This window comes from Callionymus lyra, chromosome 4 (genome assembly GCF_982586985.1).
Source record: "Callionymus lyra chromosome 4, fCalLyr1.hap1.1, whole genome shotgun sequence".
NCBI classification, from domain to species: Eukaryota; Metazoa; Chordata; class Actinopteri; order Syngnathiformes; family Callionymidae; genus Callionymus; species Callionymus lyra.
In genome coordinates this window covers 16,035,653-16,053,947 of record NC_141821.1, presented here as the reverse complement: position 1 = coordinate 16,053,947, position 18,295 = coordinate 16,035,653, and the positions used below count along the sequence as shown (strand labels likewise).

Sequence of the window (18,295 nt, the reverse complement as noted above, 5' to 3'; positions counted from 1 at the left end):
TCAAACTTCCTTCCCTCAAATAGTCTTGTTTCTCACACTAACATTTAAGCTCTATGATGTGGAAAAAAATGTTTTATCTAAATTCAAGTTTATTAAAATTTAGGTTGGACTTTATGCAACCGTTTCCTACAACTTTAATACAATTCTAAAATCTGAACATTAAAGGTATCTTGAACTGGAACTGTCCTCAACATGGTTGCTTACCAGTCGACAAAGAGCTGCTCACTCCTCTGTGATATACGCTTCAGCTCCAGGAGCGTATGAGTGAATGAAACGAAGGACAACTTGGTGAAGTTCATCCAGGATCACGTCTCTCTGGTGTAAATCAAATGGCCTGGAAGGAAACAGTGCACTTGGAGGGATGTCTAGGGCAGATGCTCCTGCAGAGATGGAGCATTGTGGTTTCTGCAGGTTCTCACGGATCAAATTTGTCAAAAGTACCATGTTTTAGGGTCACTGAATTTTCACACAGCAGCACAGCTGCTATAGCGTCTTCCTCCAGCACTAGAGTTCTGAGACTCAGCCTGCAGTGAGCCTCTGCCAGAGAGATCCTGTGACAAAAGCAACATGTCATAACCAGAAGTGCACATCTTCATGTCAATTCACCGCGCCATAAATCAGTATAGACATTCATGAATGTCAACAGTGAAAATCATTTTACTCGCCAGCAGATTAAAACCCTGCCACCCAGTGGGTAGAAACAGAAGTGCGCTTATGTGACCACCAAAAAAAAGAAAAGCTTCTTACAAAAGTTTGATAACCGCCACAGACATCTGACTCAGTGACCGGACCCTCCTGCTAGCCATGTAGTAGCCATGGATGATCTTCTGTGCTCCGGCACTCAGCTCCACATGGAGACTCTGTGCGTGTGCTATAAGCTACAACAACCTTTGTTAAAACGGCTTAAAAATAAAATTCCCTTTTATATTCACAAACCTCCCTGTAGTCCTGAGAGCAAAGCTTAACACTGGCTGGGTAGAGGTCTTCTCCTGGCCTCACTGACTGCTGAAGCACATGGACAGTCTGTGCCAGGAGAGAGTCCTCCCCTGCCTGATCCTGACACTGGACCACCAGACCAAAGGCGTCTGCTAACTGCATGGACATGGTCCCGATGTCCTGCTCAGAGGTATGGAAAACATTGTGAAGAGGAATAATAATGATGAAAAGTGTGACCATGTATGAAGAGTCATCGCTAACCCCAGCTCCTAGTGCTGCACAGACCGTCCTTCCAGTTGGCCGGAAACCCTCTTTGGAATCTGAGATAGCCCAGAAGCTACATGGTACCGAGAAGGAAAGTTGCTCATCCGAATCCTCGCCATACTTCTTTCCAGGGATGAACACGGACACATGACGACTTTCTAGAGCTGACAATGTTGTTAAAAAATGAATGTATACAACAGACTTTTTGATTCTTCAACCTGATTCAAGCCTGTCCAGCTTGTCTTTCCGATAAAAGCTCAGATCTCCCAGCATGCAAATGCCACCAGAGGCCAGGAAGGCAGATCCGGCATGGATGTTGGCTGTTCCTGATCCGTGCTCGTCTCTCGCTAGCGACGCAAACATCTCACCCGAGGCATGATGTCTCACCCCTCGAGGTGCCAGGCTTAAGCTGTACGTCATCAATCTGACACAGATCTGAGTTAAATGAGTTTCTTCATTGACAGCGATTATGATGTCCTACCTGTCCACTAAGAGAGAGTCACGGGTGGAGATGAGGAGATCTAAACTGTGAAAAGTCTCTTCTGCATCCTCTCTGGTTTGCACCAAGCTGAGCAGCAGGACTAGCTTGAGGGTGTTAGAGAGGCCCGGTGGAACCACATCCAGGCCAAAGCACTGAGCCAGAATGGCACAGAACCTCCAGGGGGAGCTTGAGGAGGTTTGAAGCTTTTGGAAGAGGCTGGGGATCGTTTGTGGTTCTAGATGAACAGAGTTGAATCATTAGTATTTTAAAGCAGTGTCTTGAGTCATCAATATATTGCCAAACTTCTTAAGGCAGCATAGTCTCTATCTAAACAAAGTGATGGCAATTAAAGAGAAACTAATGTGTTGATTTAAGTGTGTCTAAAATATATTTTTGGACCTCTATGTACTATGAGTCTGTACACAACTCTCTTTTCATTTCAATATTTACATTAAAAAATGTGCCAAAGCCCTCTGAAAAAACTTTGTTTTTCTGTAATTAAAATCTTGTTTACCACAACCACGCCCACTATGATGTGATTGGGCAATCATCAAGGTGTGTCACACAGCATCATCAATACAGAAGTCTCCACCTCCAAGGGATTTATTGTATAAACAAAGCGGGTTGTGACTACAGCTGGCTGGAGAAGAAGTAAAGCCATAACTACATCTACTGGACTTTGCTCTCGTAACCTTTCGTTCATCGAGATTTCAGACAAACTTTATATATAAGTTTATAGTTTATAACTTTATATATATAATTAGTTCAAAACATGGACATGATGAGGGACTTACTGCATCTTGGAGAGGATGATTCCATCATTTGAAACATGTGACTAAGCCAGGAAAGTTGGGTATTCAAATTAGTTGCCATTTAAATTCCCTTTAGATTTCCTCTGTGAGGGGCAATTAAACCAATTGAGAGGAAGGAAGACAAAAAATAAAACACAACAAAGATAAGAAAATAAATTAATAAATATGTAAATAAAATATTTTTAAACCTTCATTGACAACTTAAAAAATATATATATATATTTGGACAAACAAAAAATGTACTGCACAAAGTACTTAAGTTATGTTTAAAAGTTTAAACAATATTAAATAAAAAACATGTTAGAAACAATAGCCTAGTAAGTAATTTGTTGGCTTGGAGAATTTTAAGTGTAATATTTTGTCATCAAGGTCCTCAGGATAACAACGTATCCTCATTTTTTAACATCTGGATAAATGCTGGACAAGATGCTGAACTTCATACCCTCTCGCTCCAATTTTCGGACGCCATTTGCCTCGATGCTCCAGGTGATGTTCGGCCACTGGTGCACATGAGCAGGAATACCTATGACACTGTAGAGGCGACCAATCCTCATGGAGTCACACAACTCATCTGCAGGAACGGAAGAAAACAAAGCCATGAATCTCAGAGGAGTTGTTCTGGACTGCTGGTGGTTATTGAAGAAACATGCGTGCCACCTACAAACCTGTGCCAAGAGCAACACAGAGAGGCCCTCTGAACAAAGATTTCACTATGAGTCAAGCACAAGCCAACTAATGAGAGTTCCCTGGGTTTATTAACATATATGTTTAGTAACAGAAACCTGGTGTATTGAATTCCTTTTAGACTGGATCAACAAAATATGTAAATCCTGATGGTTAGCTTTGCTAGATTCTCGTGGACACAGGTTGGACAATGTTATTAGTGGGGACAGAAACACTTAATATCCCACCACCACGCAAGGAGCAGCAAAAAAAAAAAAAAAAAAAAGTATTTATTTTAACTCTGCACACTGAGTTTGTGTTCCAGGACGGAACCTCATTAAGAATGTCAGTGAATATTAATGACAAACCTCAATGTAACTGACTGTGTATACATATAAGCTCTGCAGCTACATTATTCAAAGTCTTGGAGCGAAAATGATGGATGAGAAAAATATTTAAAACTCAAATACAAGACCTTTGGATTTTCAAGCCAACCGTCTTGTGACTAACAAATGAAACGGGAGACATTTGACCCCCAAAAACCATAAAAGGCCAGTCATCAATCGTGTGCATCATGTCAAGAACAACTAGAACGACGTCACTTGACATATTTTACTTGACAAGAGAAACTTTTGCTGCTAACCCGAGGTCAACTGTGGTTCAGACTTTGCAACTGTAAAAATACACTAGACATTATGCACTTAATTTAAATACATTCAATAAGAAATAGCTATTTTATATTTATATTTTATTTATAAGACAACAAAAGCAACAGTCAAAATACAGCAGTAAGACATAATGTTAAGAGTTAAAAAGGTGTATGGGTTTTAAAATTAGTTTAAAAAAAACAAAAAAATTAATGTTTTTTTTTTTTTTTTAATTTAAGAAATACTAACAAATATAAAGTAAGAGAATTACTAAAATAGTTTCAATGTTACTTTTCCTTTTTTTCAGACATCAAAGTAGTGCCTTAATACAGGTGAAATATCTGTCTGTGTGTTTAAAATCGTTTTACTTGATTAAAGTAAGGTCTCCTGACTACATGAGGTGTCGACAAAAAAAATGTTCAAAAGTATCTGTAAAATAGATCCCAATAAGAGATGTTATCACTTTCTATACCTCTAGCAACACTTAATTCTATACCTTTACTAACACTATAACACTTGACTAAAAGCAAAAACAGTTCACAAAAGACGTTTACCATCAGTGCACACCTACCTCTTAGAAAAAGCGTGACCGACTGGAACCTTACTGGACTCTGCTGTCGGGGACTGAGAGCATGTACTACGTTGGTGTGGCTCAGTTCCACGAGTTGTTTGTCTGAGACCGTGAACAAGAGAATATAACATTACATATCCTTATTTTTAAGATAAATCTCTTTGACAATCTCACCGCCCAGAATCCTAAATTTAACATCTTCCTTCAGTGTTGAGCTGCACATGGAGCAAATAAAGTCGTTCCTAATAGTGGCCGACTCCGTGGCTCCTGGTGCGTGAACACGGATGTGGTGAAATCCTGCAAGATGGAATCGACTGAGCGAAGGCTCTGATAGACGAGATGTTTGTCGTCTCGTACCAGTGAAGGCAGGGCAGTCATCATTGGAGCAGAGGAACCTGGCTCCCTGGGTGTACTTGGTAACTCTGGTCATGGCAACAACCAAACCTTCGACGAGCACAGGCCTCATGGTGAGATGTCCCCGAGGGAAGGTGTTCAGATCCAAGCTGTACTCTGGGAAAGGAGGCAGGTGTGTCCACTTTAAAATCACGTTAACCTGAAATGAAATACAACAAAAACTTCTATACATTTTTTTTCAATTTGATAAAGGCAGGTAATATTATATAAGATAATAGAGCTATTGATAGTCATAATATCTATTTTCTTTTTAATGGACTCCTTAATTATAGACAAACCCCTACCTGACTTTCTGTGTGTATTTTACGCACAAGTGACAGCGTCTTTATGGCCAGGAAGCAAACCTAAGACATCAATAAATCAGCTTCAAGTTACTTACTTTAACTTAATAACATGTTAGTTACTGCTCTCACTCACAGACTGAAACAAGGCTGTGGCCCTTCTGGGGTCATGTAGAACAAAGTCACCCAGTACCGGGTTCACTTCAACCACATCCGTTGGATTCACACTCACGCAAAACCTGTAAACAGCTTCGTTTTGTTGAGGCCCTGAAAAACATCACAATATTAACATTTAATAAACAATGTGTAGCTGCTAAGCTAGCGATGTTAGCTCAGGTGGACACGCACCGTTGAACAATTGACAGTCGTCGATAAGTTTCTCAAGAGCTCCACTTCTGTCTAAATAAACCAGAACGGACTCTTTTAATGTGAGGATATCATACATTTTGTTTTGAGACACTTTAAGGTCGTATTCTAGCTTTAAATGGCAGAGAAACGCGACATTAAACTATCTTAACACACGTCATATACAGTAATGACGTCATCCCTTCGCGCGGATCACAATAACTTTTCATCTGGTCGTGTTTGGAGTGACCTGTGTGTGTTTTATTTTTTATTTTTTTATTTAAAAAAACCCAACAATTTTATAATAAGTATAACACTGTCACAAAGCCACATTGTATCCGTTAATGTTTCAATAAAATATTTGTCTTAGAACAGTCTTAAGCAAGCAACTTTTAAAACATACGTTTTATTCAACTTTTATTTTTAAAGTTGCTTTTTCTTTCTCCTGTTGACGAAGACTACCTAAAGGATATTATTTCTTGTAAAGTTTCTTTTCATTTCTCGTGGTCTACCTTTAATGAAATCCTGTATTTGTAAGATACAAGAGGTTTGATATAATCACTCTTAACACATAAACCCTTTACTCTTTAAAAAATAAATAAATAAAGCATCAGATTGTAATTTTTTTTTTACATGTCTTTATTGCTCAGCAGTCCAATAAGCCATCTTTTCACTGCCTGATGAAGCCAATCCTTGTGAATGTGTTATTGATTACACTGTCATTATCGTGTACAAAGAATAGCAGAAACATTTGTGATCGTTAAAAAAACCCAACATAAATCTAACTAAATATTCATAAAAAAAACAAACTCAGTAACTATAAAGGTGTATTGTTGTCATGTAACCTTTTTACCTAGATGCAATTATTCATTGGTCGCTCAAGTAATTCCAATTCCAGCTAAGTCGTATGAATAAAAATAAACGAGACAAACACAAACATCTGACAGTTAAACTGCGTTACATTAGGTCCAGTAAACTGTTCAAGTTTCTTCAAAGATTAGTTTGTTCCGTGATGACGTTTTGTTTCAAAAAAATCACAATAACAGACTTACTTTTCATATCTTTTAAAATATAATCTTTACATATATATATTCATATAAATACAAAAAAGGGTAAAAATTGATTTGTGTCTTTTTTTTCCTCAGCTATGTGCTTTAGCGTCATTGAACAAGCTGGAATGTTGCACTGGTTTCATCCCTTTAAGCCAATGTTACGACGACGGTTAAGGCACTGTAGAACTTTTTCTTTTGAAGAGGGATCGGGGGGCTATTGATTTCATAGAAAAGAATCTTCGGAAGGCGGGGCGTAGGAGAATCCCACGAAGGCATCATCTGCCTCCATGACACTGGCGTTGACGATGGAATGTTCTTGAGACCAACAGATGGAGTTGGGAACTACCTCCTCTGTAAATTCAGGATCAAAGTTGGAGATATCCGAGTAAGAGCTCTGTGAAAAAGAAAAGAGAGTAAACTAGATTTAAACACACGATCAGCATCACATTAAGTGGCGTTAGGTCAAATGTCTGTAGAGGTTTGGTTGATGTAATGATGTGACCCTTAATAAACTTTGATCCAACTGTTTCTGTGTTAACAAAGAGCTGCGACCTAGATCATAGTTACGAAAATGAACACTTTCCTGGGTTAATAAGTCTTGTTTGATGATGGGCTTTCTCCTTTAAGGACCTCAGAAGTGATTATCCCCATCTGTTATTAAATGTATCTGTCCCAATTCATTTCCTCTTCTTTCTTTTTTTTGTTTGTTATTTTTCCGTTAAAATAAGAATTCTTGACGTTGCATAAACATGAAGTGAAAAGAGAACACGGAACAATGTATGGTTCAATAAGATTTTATTAAATAAGTTCACTATTTAGAATTATTAAATTCTATAATTATATAAAACATGTATTTTATTTGCACAAACTAATGAGTGATTACTGTTGTGTATGTAATATTTCTAAAAGTACAATCACAATTAACGTGAGTACAATTCAATAAAAAAAACAACACCTTTATCTGGTGACTTCCAGGTTCAATTTTACCTGGAAAACTGCTTCATACGTCATTATTTATTGTGTCTTACTTAGCAATTGTTAAATCCTATAGAAAACAAATACAACTGCTGCCGTCTCTGTAGGTGATGGCTTTCATGGTTACTTGTATCCGCTAAGAAGCAACTTTTTTGCTTTTTTAAAAAAGGGATACAGTATAGATTGATGATATCTCAGGCTACATCTTAGTATCCATGGCACATTAAACATATTTACCACTGTCGGCTTGAACGGTGGGGTGATTTTCTTCTTCTCAAGATCATCCCAGTTGATGCAGGCAAAGAAGCTGTGCTCTTTGATCTCATTCTGAAGGTGACAAGCATTAGTTAGCGATATAAAATTGTAGATAAAAAACACTTTAGTATTTATAGTGACACAAGATATTATTGACCATAATAAATAGATGCTGCTTCTATCAATCTATTAGTAAGTTTTAGTTGCTATGCGTGTTTCGTACACTAGAGGGAGTAGTAGAGTTTCTAAGAATGGCTGTAGCTCACTCACAAAGTCGTCTGCGGATCCCAATCTGTAGGTTCCATCTTTCTCCAACAGACCCTGAAGTAGAGACCAGGCTGAGCTGGAGGCTCCGGCACGCATTACTAATGGTTTATGGAGGATGTTGTCGTACATTTCATGTGTATCTCTGCTGTAAAACGGCGGCTGTGACACACAATCACAACAGCACGGGTCAAGCACTACTTCTTCCACTTGTTACGCTCAGAAAGACACTCACAAGGCCGTAAAGCATTTCATACAGCACTGATCCCAGACACCACCAGTCTACGGTGTTGTCGTACGCCTGCTTCCTCAGCACCTCTGGAGCCAAATACTACAAAGCAGAAGAAGACAAAGCTGTTCGTGTGAATCACTTCACATCTCCCTCACATGCACGACTGCAGCCTCACCTCAGGAGTTCCGCAAAATGTCGTGGTGGTGTCTGACAGGGAAATCCCTTCCTTGCACAATCCGAAGTCTGTCAGGATGATGTGTCCCTAGAAAAAGAGGACACAGAGGTTTTACAAAACGCGTCCAACACAAGCCGCTCATTATCCCTCGAGACTGAGGATTCTATTGTGAAGCAGGAATGTTGGCCGAGACTCGGTGGGTTCCATTCATTGTTCCGAGTATACGAGTCCAGGCGGGGAATCAGTTGTACAGTACGTATGAATAGATGCTACATTTGGAAAGTGATTTATTAGAGATAACATTGTTGTAGTATTCTAGGTGGACAAAAACTCAAATAGAATTATTAAAAAAACTCTCACCTCATTGTCAAGAAGGATGTTTTCTGGCTTCAAGTCCCTGAAGAGAAAACAGGTTTAGTTTTCTGAAAGTTAAAAAAGGAACTGCCTAATCCCAGATTCGCATCGCCCTTTATTTTGAAGTGCCAGTTCACGACACTTACCTTTAACTAGACCAGTGATATTCTCCAGTAGTGATCGAGAACAGTTACCTTTAGTGACTTAATAGTTAGTTTAGACTGTAGACGAGTATTTTTCCAAGTCATGTGGTTCATGTTCATAACTGTAGTTATGTAGTTTAGCCACTAGATGGATCACACCAGTGCGAGTGCGTTTGCGTGGTCTTGCGACGAGTGAGGACAAGTTCTGCTTCATAACTTAATTAAAGATCAATGATGACAGCAGTAATCTAAGAGTGAATATCTTATCTTTCATTTTATTTCCTTTTAATTTATTTTACGTCTACCAAAAGAATGATGAATATCATACATATGAATATCACCGTTTAAGCAAACAAGGTAAAAGAACCAAAAATATTTATGACTATTGAATGTACAAAAAAACTGATGAGACGCTAACGGTCAATGATATTGACCTAATTGGGCAAGTAGTACTTAGAGGATGAGCATGATCGTTAGATACTTATATCTAATCTTGTGATACAAGTTTTCTCAAGAAACCATCTTGAGATACTTCTATCAAAAAAGACAACGTGTATTCAAGTTTAATTATTTAATGGTAAAAATAACCGTAGTTAAAAGGTATGACTGAGCGAATGAATGGATCATGTCAAGGTTACCTAAATCATGAAGCTACTTTTGAACTCTCAAAGATGGTCCGGCCACATCTGCTGTGGCTGTGTTTATCAACTTGTTCGCGAAGTCAAACACAGAAATGTAACTCCGTTATTTCAGGTCGTAACAAGATAAACATTAAAAACTGTAGCAAAGAAGCAACGGCGTTGTGCTCGAGGCTCTTCCTAACTGTTTGACGTACGGTTTCAAAGAGTGATCACCTGTAGACGATGTTGAGCGAGTGGAGATAACCCAGAGCACTGGCCATTTCAGCGATGTAGAATTTGGCCCTGGGCTCCGGGAAGGTCCTTTCTCTTTGAAGGTGGAAGAACAGCTGAAACGACACAATGTCAGAGACAATAATGAAAAACCACATCACAAACATGCCCGTAGTCACCGTTGCAGGCTGAACTATTCGAGAGCTGATGAGTCACTCTCACGTGGAAACTTTAAACACAAGCAGAAGTTCGGAATATGAGCAAGCCTGTCATTGCGTAAAGAATTCAACACATGCCAGCAAATTTACATGACTGAGTAAATTTCTCTCAGGCGGTATTTCCTACGGTTATGACTCACGTTCCTGTTCGCCAAACAAAGTAACGCACCTCTCCACCGTTGACGAAATCCAAGACAAAATACAATTTGTCTTTCGTCTGAAAGGAATAGTGAAGTCCGACCAGGAATGGATGTTTCACATTCTTCAGGAGCACGTTGCGCTCAGCCATGATGTGTTTTTGCTGATTTGAGAAAAAAAAGGAAAGTCACAACAGTGACATTCACACAACAGTCAGAGGTTTTTGTTGGGATGAGGCATGACTACCTCTTTTCTGTTGAGGATGACCTTTTTCTGGAGGACTTTAACAGCGTAATACTTTTCATCGTGTTTCCTTTTGGCAAGGAAAACCTGCAACACAAGAGAGAAATGAAAAGACAAAGAATGCATTAGGAAAGTAAACATGTACATGTACATGTGTAAATAATTTGTACATGTGTGTAAATAAAACCTTCATTTGCATAAATGGCTTAAAACGCTGGACTCGTTACGTTAATAACGTTCTTTATGGAAATACAAAGCCTATTAATAAAATGTTTAAACACAAAAATAATAACATTTTAATTACATGTGGGACATACGTCACTATAAAAAAACAAAACACATCTTACCCACCTTTAATGATGGATTATACAAACTAAAAATGGAAGTTTAAATATGAACTAAGTGAAGTCGATCAAAAACATGACTGTTTAAATAATATAATATTTTTAAATCATGGAACTCTTTCACATACCTTTCCAAAACTTCCCTTTCCTATGACTTTCAGAAAGTTAAAGTCTGTGGGCTTGGCACTGAAAAAAACACAAAAATAGGTGAGAATTAAAAGGACATTTGTACGTGAAGGATAAAATCTATGTCCCGAGCTAAAACTTTGAAGTTCATACAAGGTTTGAAGTAAGACATACTGGCATATAAAAGGTAATTTATAACACGGGTTAACTCGATTTTAAGTCGAGCGACGCCAGTGGACTAAAGTGGTAGTGTTTAGCCCGACGAGAGACCACATTTCCCATGAGCACTCGCTAAACATCGCAAAAGTGGCCATGTCCCGGTTTGCAGCAGTTGGGACAAATTTTCTGTTTCCAGACTTCCATTGACTGAATGAAGGATGGACATTGATGAGGTAATAAATCAGATTGTGAAATGAAATATATGCGTTATGACAGCTTTGTAAATAAAATAACTTTAACTTTGTTTTTGTACCGTAATTCGCCCCTCCCCCCTCCACCATAACCAGTGCGATATGTAGCATGTTCACACCAAAAATAAAAATCACACAAAACACCTCAAGTCAGGGTTTATGAGTCATTCAACTAATTTTAAGTTGATGTGTCATCACAAGTTATTTTAGTACAAAAATATTAAGGTACCCATAACTACCCAGAGCTGCTTTAAAGACACTTACTGGGGGTTTCCAGACGGCCCAAGGTTAATGTTTCTTGAGACAGCACTGTTCTGTGGGCGATACAGACAAGTTACTCTTAAGATTAACAATGTCTCTGTTCAGATATGACCGTTTCTTGTAAGTGAAGTTCTCGAGCTGAGATGTCGTGTTTTGCATTTTCTTTTCCTTCCATATTATGAAGACTATACTCACTTTGTCCTCTTCGTCCTCTGAAGCATCAGAGAAGTTTTGCAGTTTGTCCATCATAAGGAAAGCCCTTACATCCGAGCTAAAGAGAAAATAAAAGCGTTTGAACATCGATGATCATCGGGGGCAAGACTGGGTGTAAAATAACTAGACTTACTGGCCGGAGACTTCGGGATGACACAGGATTTTCTTGATGAACTCATGCAGCCCCTCTCTCCTCTGCTTTATGAACTCTGATGAATTAAAAACAAGGTTTTGTTTGAAACTGGAAATTTTAATCATTACTTTTGAGTTGTAGAAGGAGCTGAAGTTAATTCATTAAGCATTTTTCATTGACTTACATTTAATTACTCACCTATAATTTACAACTACTACTATACAATGTCACACAATTTGACAGAATTATAATAAGATGAATTTCTTCAAATAAAGGTGGAGTTTCATTAAATTAAACAATTGAGTCAAATATCATAGAAAACTACCTGCAATTTAAAGCTGAAGAATGTGAACATGCTAACAAGAGTCTAGTTATCCAGCAGGCTGTCATGGATATAGAGTTTATACACAATTGAGACCAAATTTTACATTTAATTTCATGTCTATTAATTAAAAATAAATTATTATATTGTTATACTAAACATGTTTGTGTCGTCATCATAATTTAGCTACTATAGTCACAGGTCCTTCAAACATTTACTCTGATGAAAAGTGAGTCAACTATTGGAACAACCTTCAACTCCAAGATCCTAACAAGAATACGGAAGATCAACGTCACTTACCAGGTTCAAAATTATCCCCAAATATTCGTTTGGCAGGAATTTTCAGGTTCATGGATGGAAACTGTTTTCTTAACTGTGTGAAAAGAGCATAAAGGGTTGAAGAGTTTATCTTGAATTTTGTGTTAAGTTGTTTGTAAGCATTTGCCATACATCTTAAAAATCATCCTTATCTTTAGTCCAAAAAAAAGGATTTTCTTTTCATCCCTTTATTTCCCTGTTCCAAATTCTTGGGGTTGCAAATATTGATAGTAAAATAATCCAATATTTTCTTTGTATTTAGTGTCGCCATTAATAATAGACAGAAATAAAAATATTGATGTTATATTTGTTAAAATGCTGTGAACTTACATAGATTGCAAAAGTCTTATTGACTTTGTGACTCGATTTCATATGCTTACTTTCTCTAGTGTGTTCATTCTAAACTTGGATTCTTTAAAATTGTCTTTTCCGAAAACTCTGATATTACTCACCGTGTTGTAAAGCTTATCAAACTCGGCATATCTCCTGAAGACGAACCACTCGTGTTGTCCAACGCTGACGATGACTTTGTATACCTGTAGAAAAGAAACCCTCCGTCTCAGGAAAAGTTGAAAAATGCGTGGAATGAAGGAAACCTACAGTGTAGCGTTTCTTCTTGTCCCTCTGCTCGTCGTGGCACGGAATGCTGACGTTCGGGAGACTGGAGTGCTCCTCCATCTTAGCAGCGGCGGGCATTCAAAGAGGCAACGTTGTGACGGAGCCGGTCATCTGAGGAAAGAAGTCCTGGAGTGGCTCATCTTCACGAGGCTGGTGCTGTGGAGAAATGAGCGTCCATCACTCTGACTGTGGGTTTCACTTCCTGGACACCAAACGCTTCGGGGGAGTCAGCCAGTTTTGTGAAGCCAGATCAGGCAGAAACAGAAGGCAGCGAGTGCATCGGGGGGGCTTCCTTCCCAGCGAAGCTTGTTAACTCTTCTTTAAACAAAATATCCAGAGTCAAGTACAGCTCCTTTGCGAGCTCAAAACCAAACTGCCGGTCCCTCAGTTGTGCCAACTTGATGTATTCTTCAACACATCCAACTACGACACACATGCCTGGCCGGTGACATCATCTGCTCTTCCACTTTCTGGAAAGGTATTTTTAAACAGATTCCTGAAGGTCTTGGAAGCAGATGATACACAATGGGTCAAGTAAACACTGTAGCAGTTTGAGTTTAGTGGCCGGACTACTTCTCAACAGTAACACAACGTAATCTGCTTTAAATGTCTTGACAACCAACGATAATTACAAGCTTGTCCGATGGAAATATTGTTATAACAATCAACACTAACAATCAACATCAAGAGTACTGAGACACATCGATGCTATCCGATAGAAAGGATCATCAAAATACAAAATAAAATGGAGATTTTGTTTATTAGTAATGCAGAGGAAAATAATTATAAAAAAAACCTATGATCTGCATATTCTCTTAAACCAATACATGTTATCAATGATCAAATAAAAACAGAGGTGTAAGAAATTATTGATATGCTTCAGTATTGAGTTGTTTTAATTCACCGTATTGATATTTAACAGCATTGTATTGATTTTTGAAATGAACAATTAACATGCAAATATGAACTTGATTTTGCTTGTATTTTTTCTTTTGTGCGAAACTAATATTTATCCTTCTGTTTGGATTTAGTAAGCTGATGTTAAGCATATAACATGTTACTTTGCCAACACACTTTTCCTGCAACTTAATTCTTTAAAAAAAAAATTATATCGTTGTTCCTACAGTATCCCAATACATCAGATCATTGCTATGATGCGTTGTATGGTGATGTGTAACATAAAGATTCTTGTCAATACACATCCCTATAGAAAACTTAAACACCACTCGGATGCAAAAATCAATATCTAAAACACGCAGACGAAGAAGCATGTTTCAAATGTCTGAGAACTAGTCAGTAAAACAATAAAAGCTAAAATTGATATTCTGTTTTTAGCAGCAGTTTATGATCAACAATATAATCTGAATACATCTACTGTACACATTTTGAAGAGGCGCCAGGTCTACTTCCTCAACGAGTCTTTGTATTCTGATCGCACAATGTCCATTGTTTGTTGTCGGTGAGGTCACACTAACAAGTTTAGCTTCTTCCATCCACAGTTACTCTCACTCTTGTTTGCTCCACACAACTACTGCTCCTGGTCAACCATCTCCAGCTGCATACTAATCTTATGTACACGCACGGACTGAATAAATGTCATTCTCCTCACGTCAGTGGAGCTGGGAGAAGCAACCAGAGCTCTTTAACATTCAAGAGAGTCCCTCGTGCCCTTTTGATCGCCAGAGACTCCTTTTCCTTCGTTTTCTTAAATCACGGTTACCTGATCCAGCTGAAAACTATTTCCAACTGTAATTTGTGTTTGGTGATTATAGCCGAGACTCACACAGTTGTAGCTCCTATGCTCGCAATGACACACTACTTCCCACAGCCTCCTCACTTTTTGGGGTTTGTGTACATCTTTAACTGCGACGTCACGGGGGAGGACCAGCTTATTAACATTCCTCACAAATTTCCCCCAGCCAGGAAAACACCGTGGCGGATCTAGATTTTGAGCCGATGTGGTTCCTCTGCAATGGAATGCAGTAGCTCGCCACACCCATCAACAGACAAAGGTTTAATTTGAGCAATGAAAGCTAAACTGTAATGAGTAGCAGCATGTGCTGTCAGGCTCAATTCCTGAGCTTGACAAGTAATAGAATCATTAAAAAAAAAATGCTGCATAGCTTTGCCAGGACATGTCTACACACCAGTGGATATTCCCTGAAGATGCACTTTAACTTGGTCGGGTTTGCATCCAGCCTAACAAGTACTTTTGTTCTGCCTCAGAGACAGAGAAACGTGCTCAGACATTTGTCAGATTCCCTCGAGGTTATGCTTACTTTGGTTTAAATAACAACGCATGGATCTCAAGACTGTTGAAATATCTGTACAGTATTTGTCAAATCTAAAAAACAAGGCAATGTCCTTGTTGTAAAAGTTAAAGCAACCAATCAAAGATTGACAAGTTATAGGAATGGAAAGTACTACCATTTTTTTTTTAGCTAAAAACTCTACTAGAAATACTCTCCTTATTATCACTTTAGCTCAATGACTAATTTTTGGTTTCAACTTACAATTTTCAATTCTTCTATGTGAACCACAGGTATTTCCCTAAAGAGAAGTGGTGAGCGTGCAGTTTTCAGAAGTTACAGTCAATGAACAGTCAATGTTCTAAGTGCACTTAAAGAGACATCATGCAAATCGTGACATCGCCCTGTAATCTAGACGTTTGGCAATGAAGCGAAGAGATGTTGAAACCTAACATGACATTTTTTTTAACTCAAAATCTTTGTGGCAAGATATCCATCTTTCTATTGCTCACAGTTTAGCAAGCAAGTCAAACCCATTTAAATGGCAGGTATTTTGCTGGTTCATTTCCTCATGATAAGACATGTATTTGCAGGTATGTAAATAAATACTTTTAACCTTCCATATTTATAAATCTACTTGTAATGCTTTTATAATAACTTCCTCAAGAGAAGGTTTTATATAACTTTATGGATCCCTCTGGAGATCTCCTTCGGGAAATTGTTTATATCTATGTATTATGTATACAATATCACACTGTAAGAGGCTGTGGAGTGAGAACTGATCATGAGATCATGTGATCATGATCAAAAAGGCAGGCAGAGTGAAACGTTCTTACATGTGAAGGTAAGTGAAAGTGCTTGTTTGTCAGACACTCTCTTGCCCAATGTCAGCCTATGGCCAAGTCAGGGGCAAGAGAACAGGTAAACAATGGATAAAGTATTAAGCAGATGTTTATCATTTTAACGTTACGAGTTAAAACAATATGTTTGATGCATATATAAGACAACTTAAACAAATAATTTTCTTTTGCAACTAAACACATTTGAACAGTTTCTAGCTCTTTTTAAAGAACAAAAACCCTCAGCACAGGAAACGTCTTGAGATTACCCTAAATTCTCGTGTTCTGTTCAAAGCCATAAAAAGCAGCTAAAGCAGTTTCATCCAGACTGAGGAAGCACAGCTGCGGAAGTGTGAGGGGCTCCGTCACCCCCACAACTGACCTCAGCATCTGGAATAATTCTAATTTACAAAACACAGATTAATGTTGTACCAGTGTCTTTGTTGCATATTCCACTTCCCAATTGTTCATTCAAAACATTTTATGATGCAAATAAATACAATGTTTCAAATGTGTGTGTGATTTTAACTCATATATGACTTCAATGTTTAGGACATTTTTTATATATTTTTTACAATTAAACCAATTGCAATGACCTGCACAACGAAACGGTTAATGAATCAAACAAGACCATTAATGTATTAAATGTTTGCTCAGTATCTGTGCTGGTCTTTAAAAGCAATTATGCATGCAAATATAAACTTTGAATTAAAACACGCTATTCTGTTCAAATGTGCTTGAGTTATTCGTCACAGTTATTACAGGAACTGACAGTTATACCTCTTTTCTGAGACATACAGAAACATTACGAAACTAGAAATGATGAAATGACCTCTTAAATTTAGAATAAATATCTGTAAAAATTAATTGGATGTGATACATTTTTGGGACTGAAGGAAATCTTCGATGTGTAGTTTAATGGTGTGAAAAAAAAAACTGAAACCTAAAATAGTAACAACATGCCATCGTGAGTCATGTTTGTTACAGGAAAAGACTTCCCCGAATATTTTTATTAAGATGGAGGAGTTTTACACACTAAAAAAAACATTTTAAAAATATTTCAACTCGTACAACCACATTTAAATAAAAAATGGTTTCCAGTGTTTTTATTGATCTTTAAACGTCATGTTGCTTAAATGCATTTGGGCGTTGTTTCACTTTCAAACATTCCTTGTGCAATATACATTTTTACTTTCGTCACGCATACTTTGAATAAAGCTTCTTAAAAACATTTTAGCAAACTTGTCCTCACTGTTGTTGGGAGCGTTACCTCGACAGTTAAAAACAGACACGGAACGTGGATGAAAAGACTTTAGTTACAAAAGAAACGCCGTGGAAAAGTCAACATACCAGACATGTGTTGCGTTCTAGTTTAGGAGGCAACGTTGGTTCCGATTAAAGTGTGTTCCGTAAAGCCTGTCAAGAAGATCCACATCCAGGAAACATCGATCCCTCGCGGAGACAGAAAAGTTCCGATGCAATGTGTCACGGGATCCCACTTACTACACCAGCGAGTTATTAAAATGCAGTCAACATCCGAGCTGTATTTCAGAATAAAAGTGTATTACACTAAGAAGAAAAAAAAGCATCGCTGTTCTATTTTTAGTTCCAAATCCATATTAAAGTAGTTACATAGTATTAAATACCACTATTAATTCAGACAATAATAGCACTTATACATATATATTTTTTAATCTCAGTTTTACAAACCTTTGTTTTGACAGACATAACTACCTAGTTCCGTTTTCTCTTGAACCCGTTCCCAGAAAGAAATTATTCAGTAAACAAAGCCCTCTAGCGGTAGACTAAGAAGAAATAGTATAAATAATATACTTTTTTTAAAATGTATTTATTATAAAACGACAAAAATAATAGAAAATATAACATTTTCAACGTTATAATCTTGCACCAGGTCTAGTTTAAGGCATATGTGTTTAAAGTTTCGTGATAATTGTTCACTTAATATGACTTTTTTCTATAATAAATAATGTAATAAATGAATATCGTTCTTTCTCTTTATTTCACTTTGTTCTTGTTCTTATTTCATTTTGATTATTTTTTATGAAAAATTGCTGTATTTGCTGTGGATAATTTGGAAAAAAAACAATTTCATCAATAAAGTTCTACCTAACCTAACCTAACTTTGCA

At 37.6% G+C, this 18,295-nt stretch overlaps 2 protein-coding genes across 3 annotated transcripts; both read right to left on the bottom strand.

Moving 5' to 3' along the window:
* Positions 1–5: 5 nt before the first annotated feature.
* mcmdc2 (minichromosome maintenance domain containing 2) lies at positions 6–5,561 on the bottom strand. 2 transcript variants are annotated; one of them, XM_087788936.1, is made up of 14 exons: positions 5,418–5,561; positions 5,206–5,336; positions 5,073–5,132; positions 4,732–4,927; positions 4,549–4,671; positions 4,375–4,476; positions 2,936–3,064; positions 1,682–1,916; positions 1,419–1,624; positions 1,198–1,364; positions 937–1,116; positions 748–878; positions 442–551; positions 6–380 (listed from the first exon to the last, which is right to left on the bottom strand). In XM_087788936.1, the coding sequence occupies exons 1-14, from the start codon at positions 5,512–5,514 to the stop codon at positions 223–225; spliced, it is 2,025 nt and encodes a 674-aa protein (XP_087645062.1). In that variant the 5' UTR covers positions 5,515–5,561; the 3' UTR covers positions 6–222. The 2 variants fall into 2 exon arrangements, with proteins under 2 accessions (XP_087645062.1, XP_087645061.1); XM_087788935.1 differs by having other exon boundaries at positions 937–1,364.
* Positions 5,562–6,462: 901 nt separating this feature from the next.
* Positions 6,463–17,638, bottom strand: sgk3 (serum/glucocorticoid regulated kinase family member 3). Its single transcript, XM_087788934.1, has 17 exons — positions 17,498–17,638; positions 13,042–13,215; positions 12,894–12,977; positions 12,424–12,496; positions 11,802–11,877; positions 11,651–11,726; positions 11,459–11,508; positions 10,787–10,844; positions 10,318–10,401; positions 10,103–10,234; positions 9,719–9,831; positions 8,728–8,764; positions 8,368–8,454; positions 8,196–8,291; positions 7,967–8,122; positions 7,679–7,768; positions 6,463–6,860 (listed from the first exon to the last, which is right to left on the bottom strand). Exons 2-17 carry the CDS (start codon positions 13,135–13,137, stop codon positions 6,690–6,692), a joined length of 1,479 nt encoding a protein of 492 aa, XP_087645060.1. The 5' UTR covers positions 13,138–13,215; positions 17,498–17,638; the 3' UTR covers positions 6,463–6,689.
* Between the last annotated feature and the right edge of the window lie 657 nt (positions 17,639–18,295).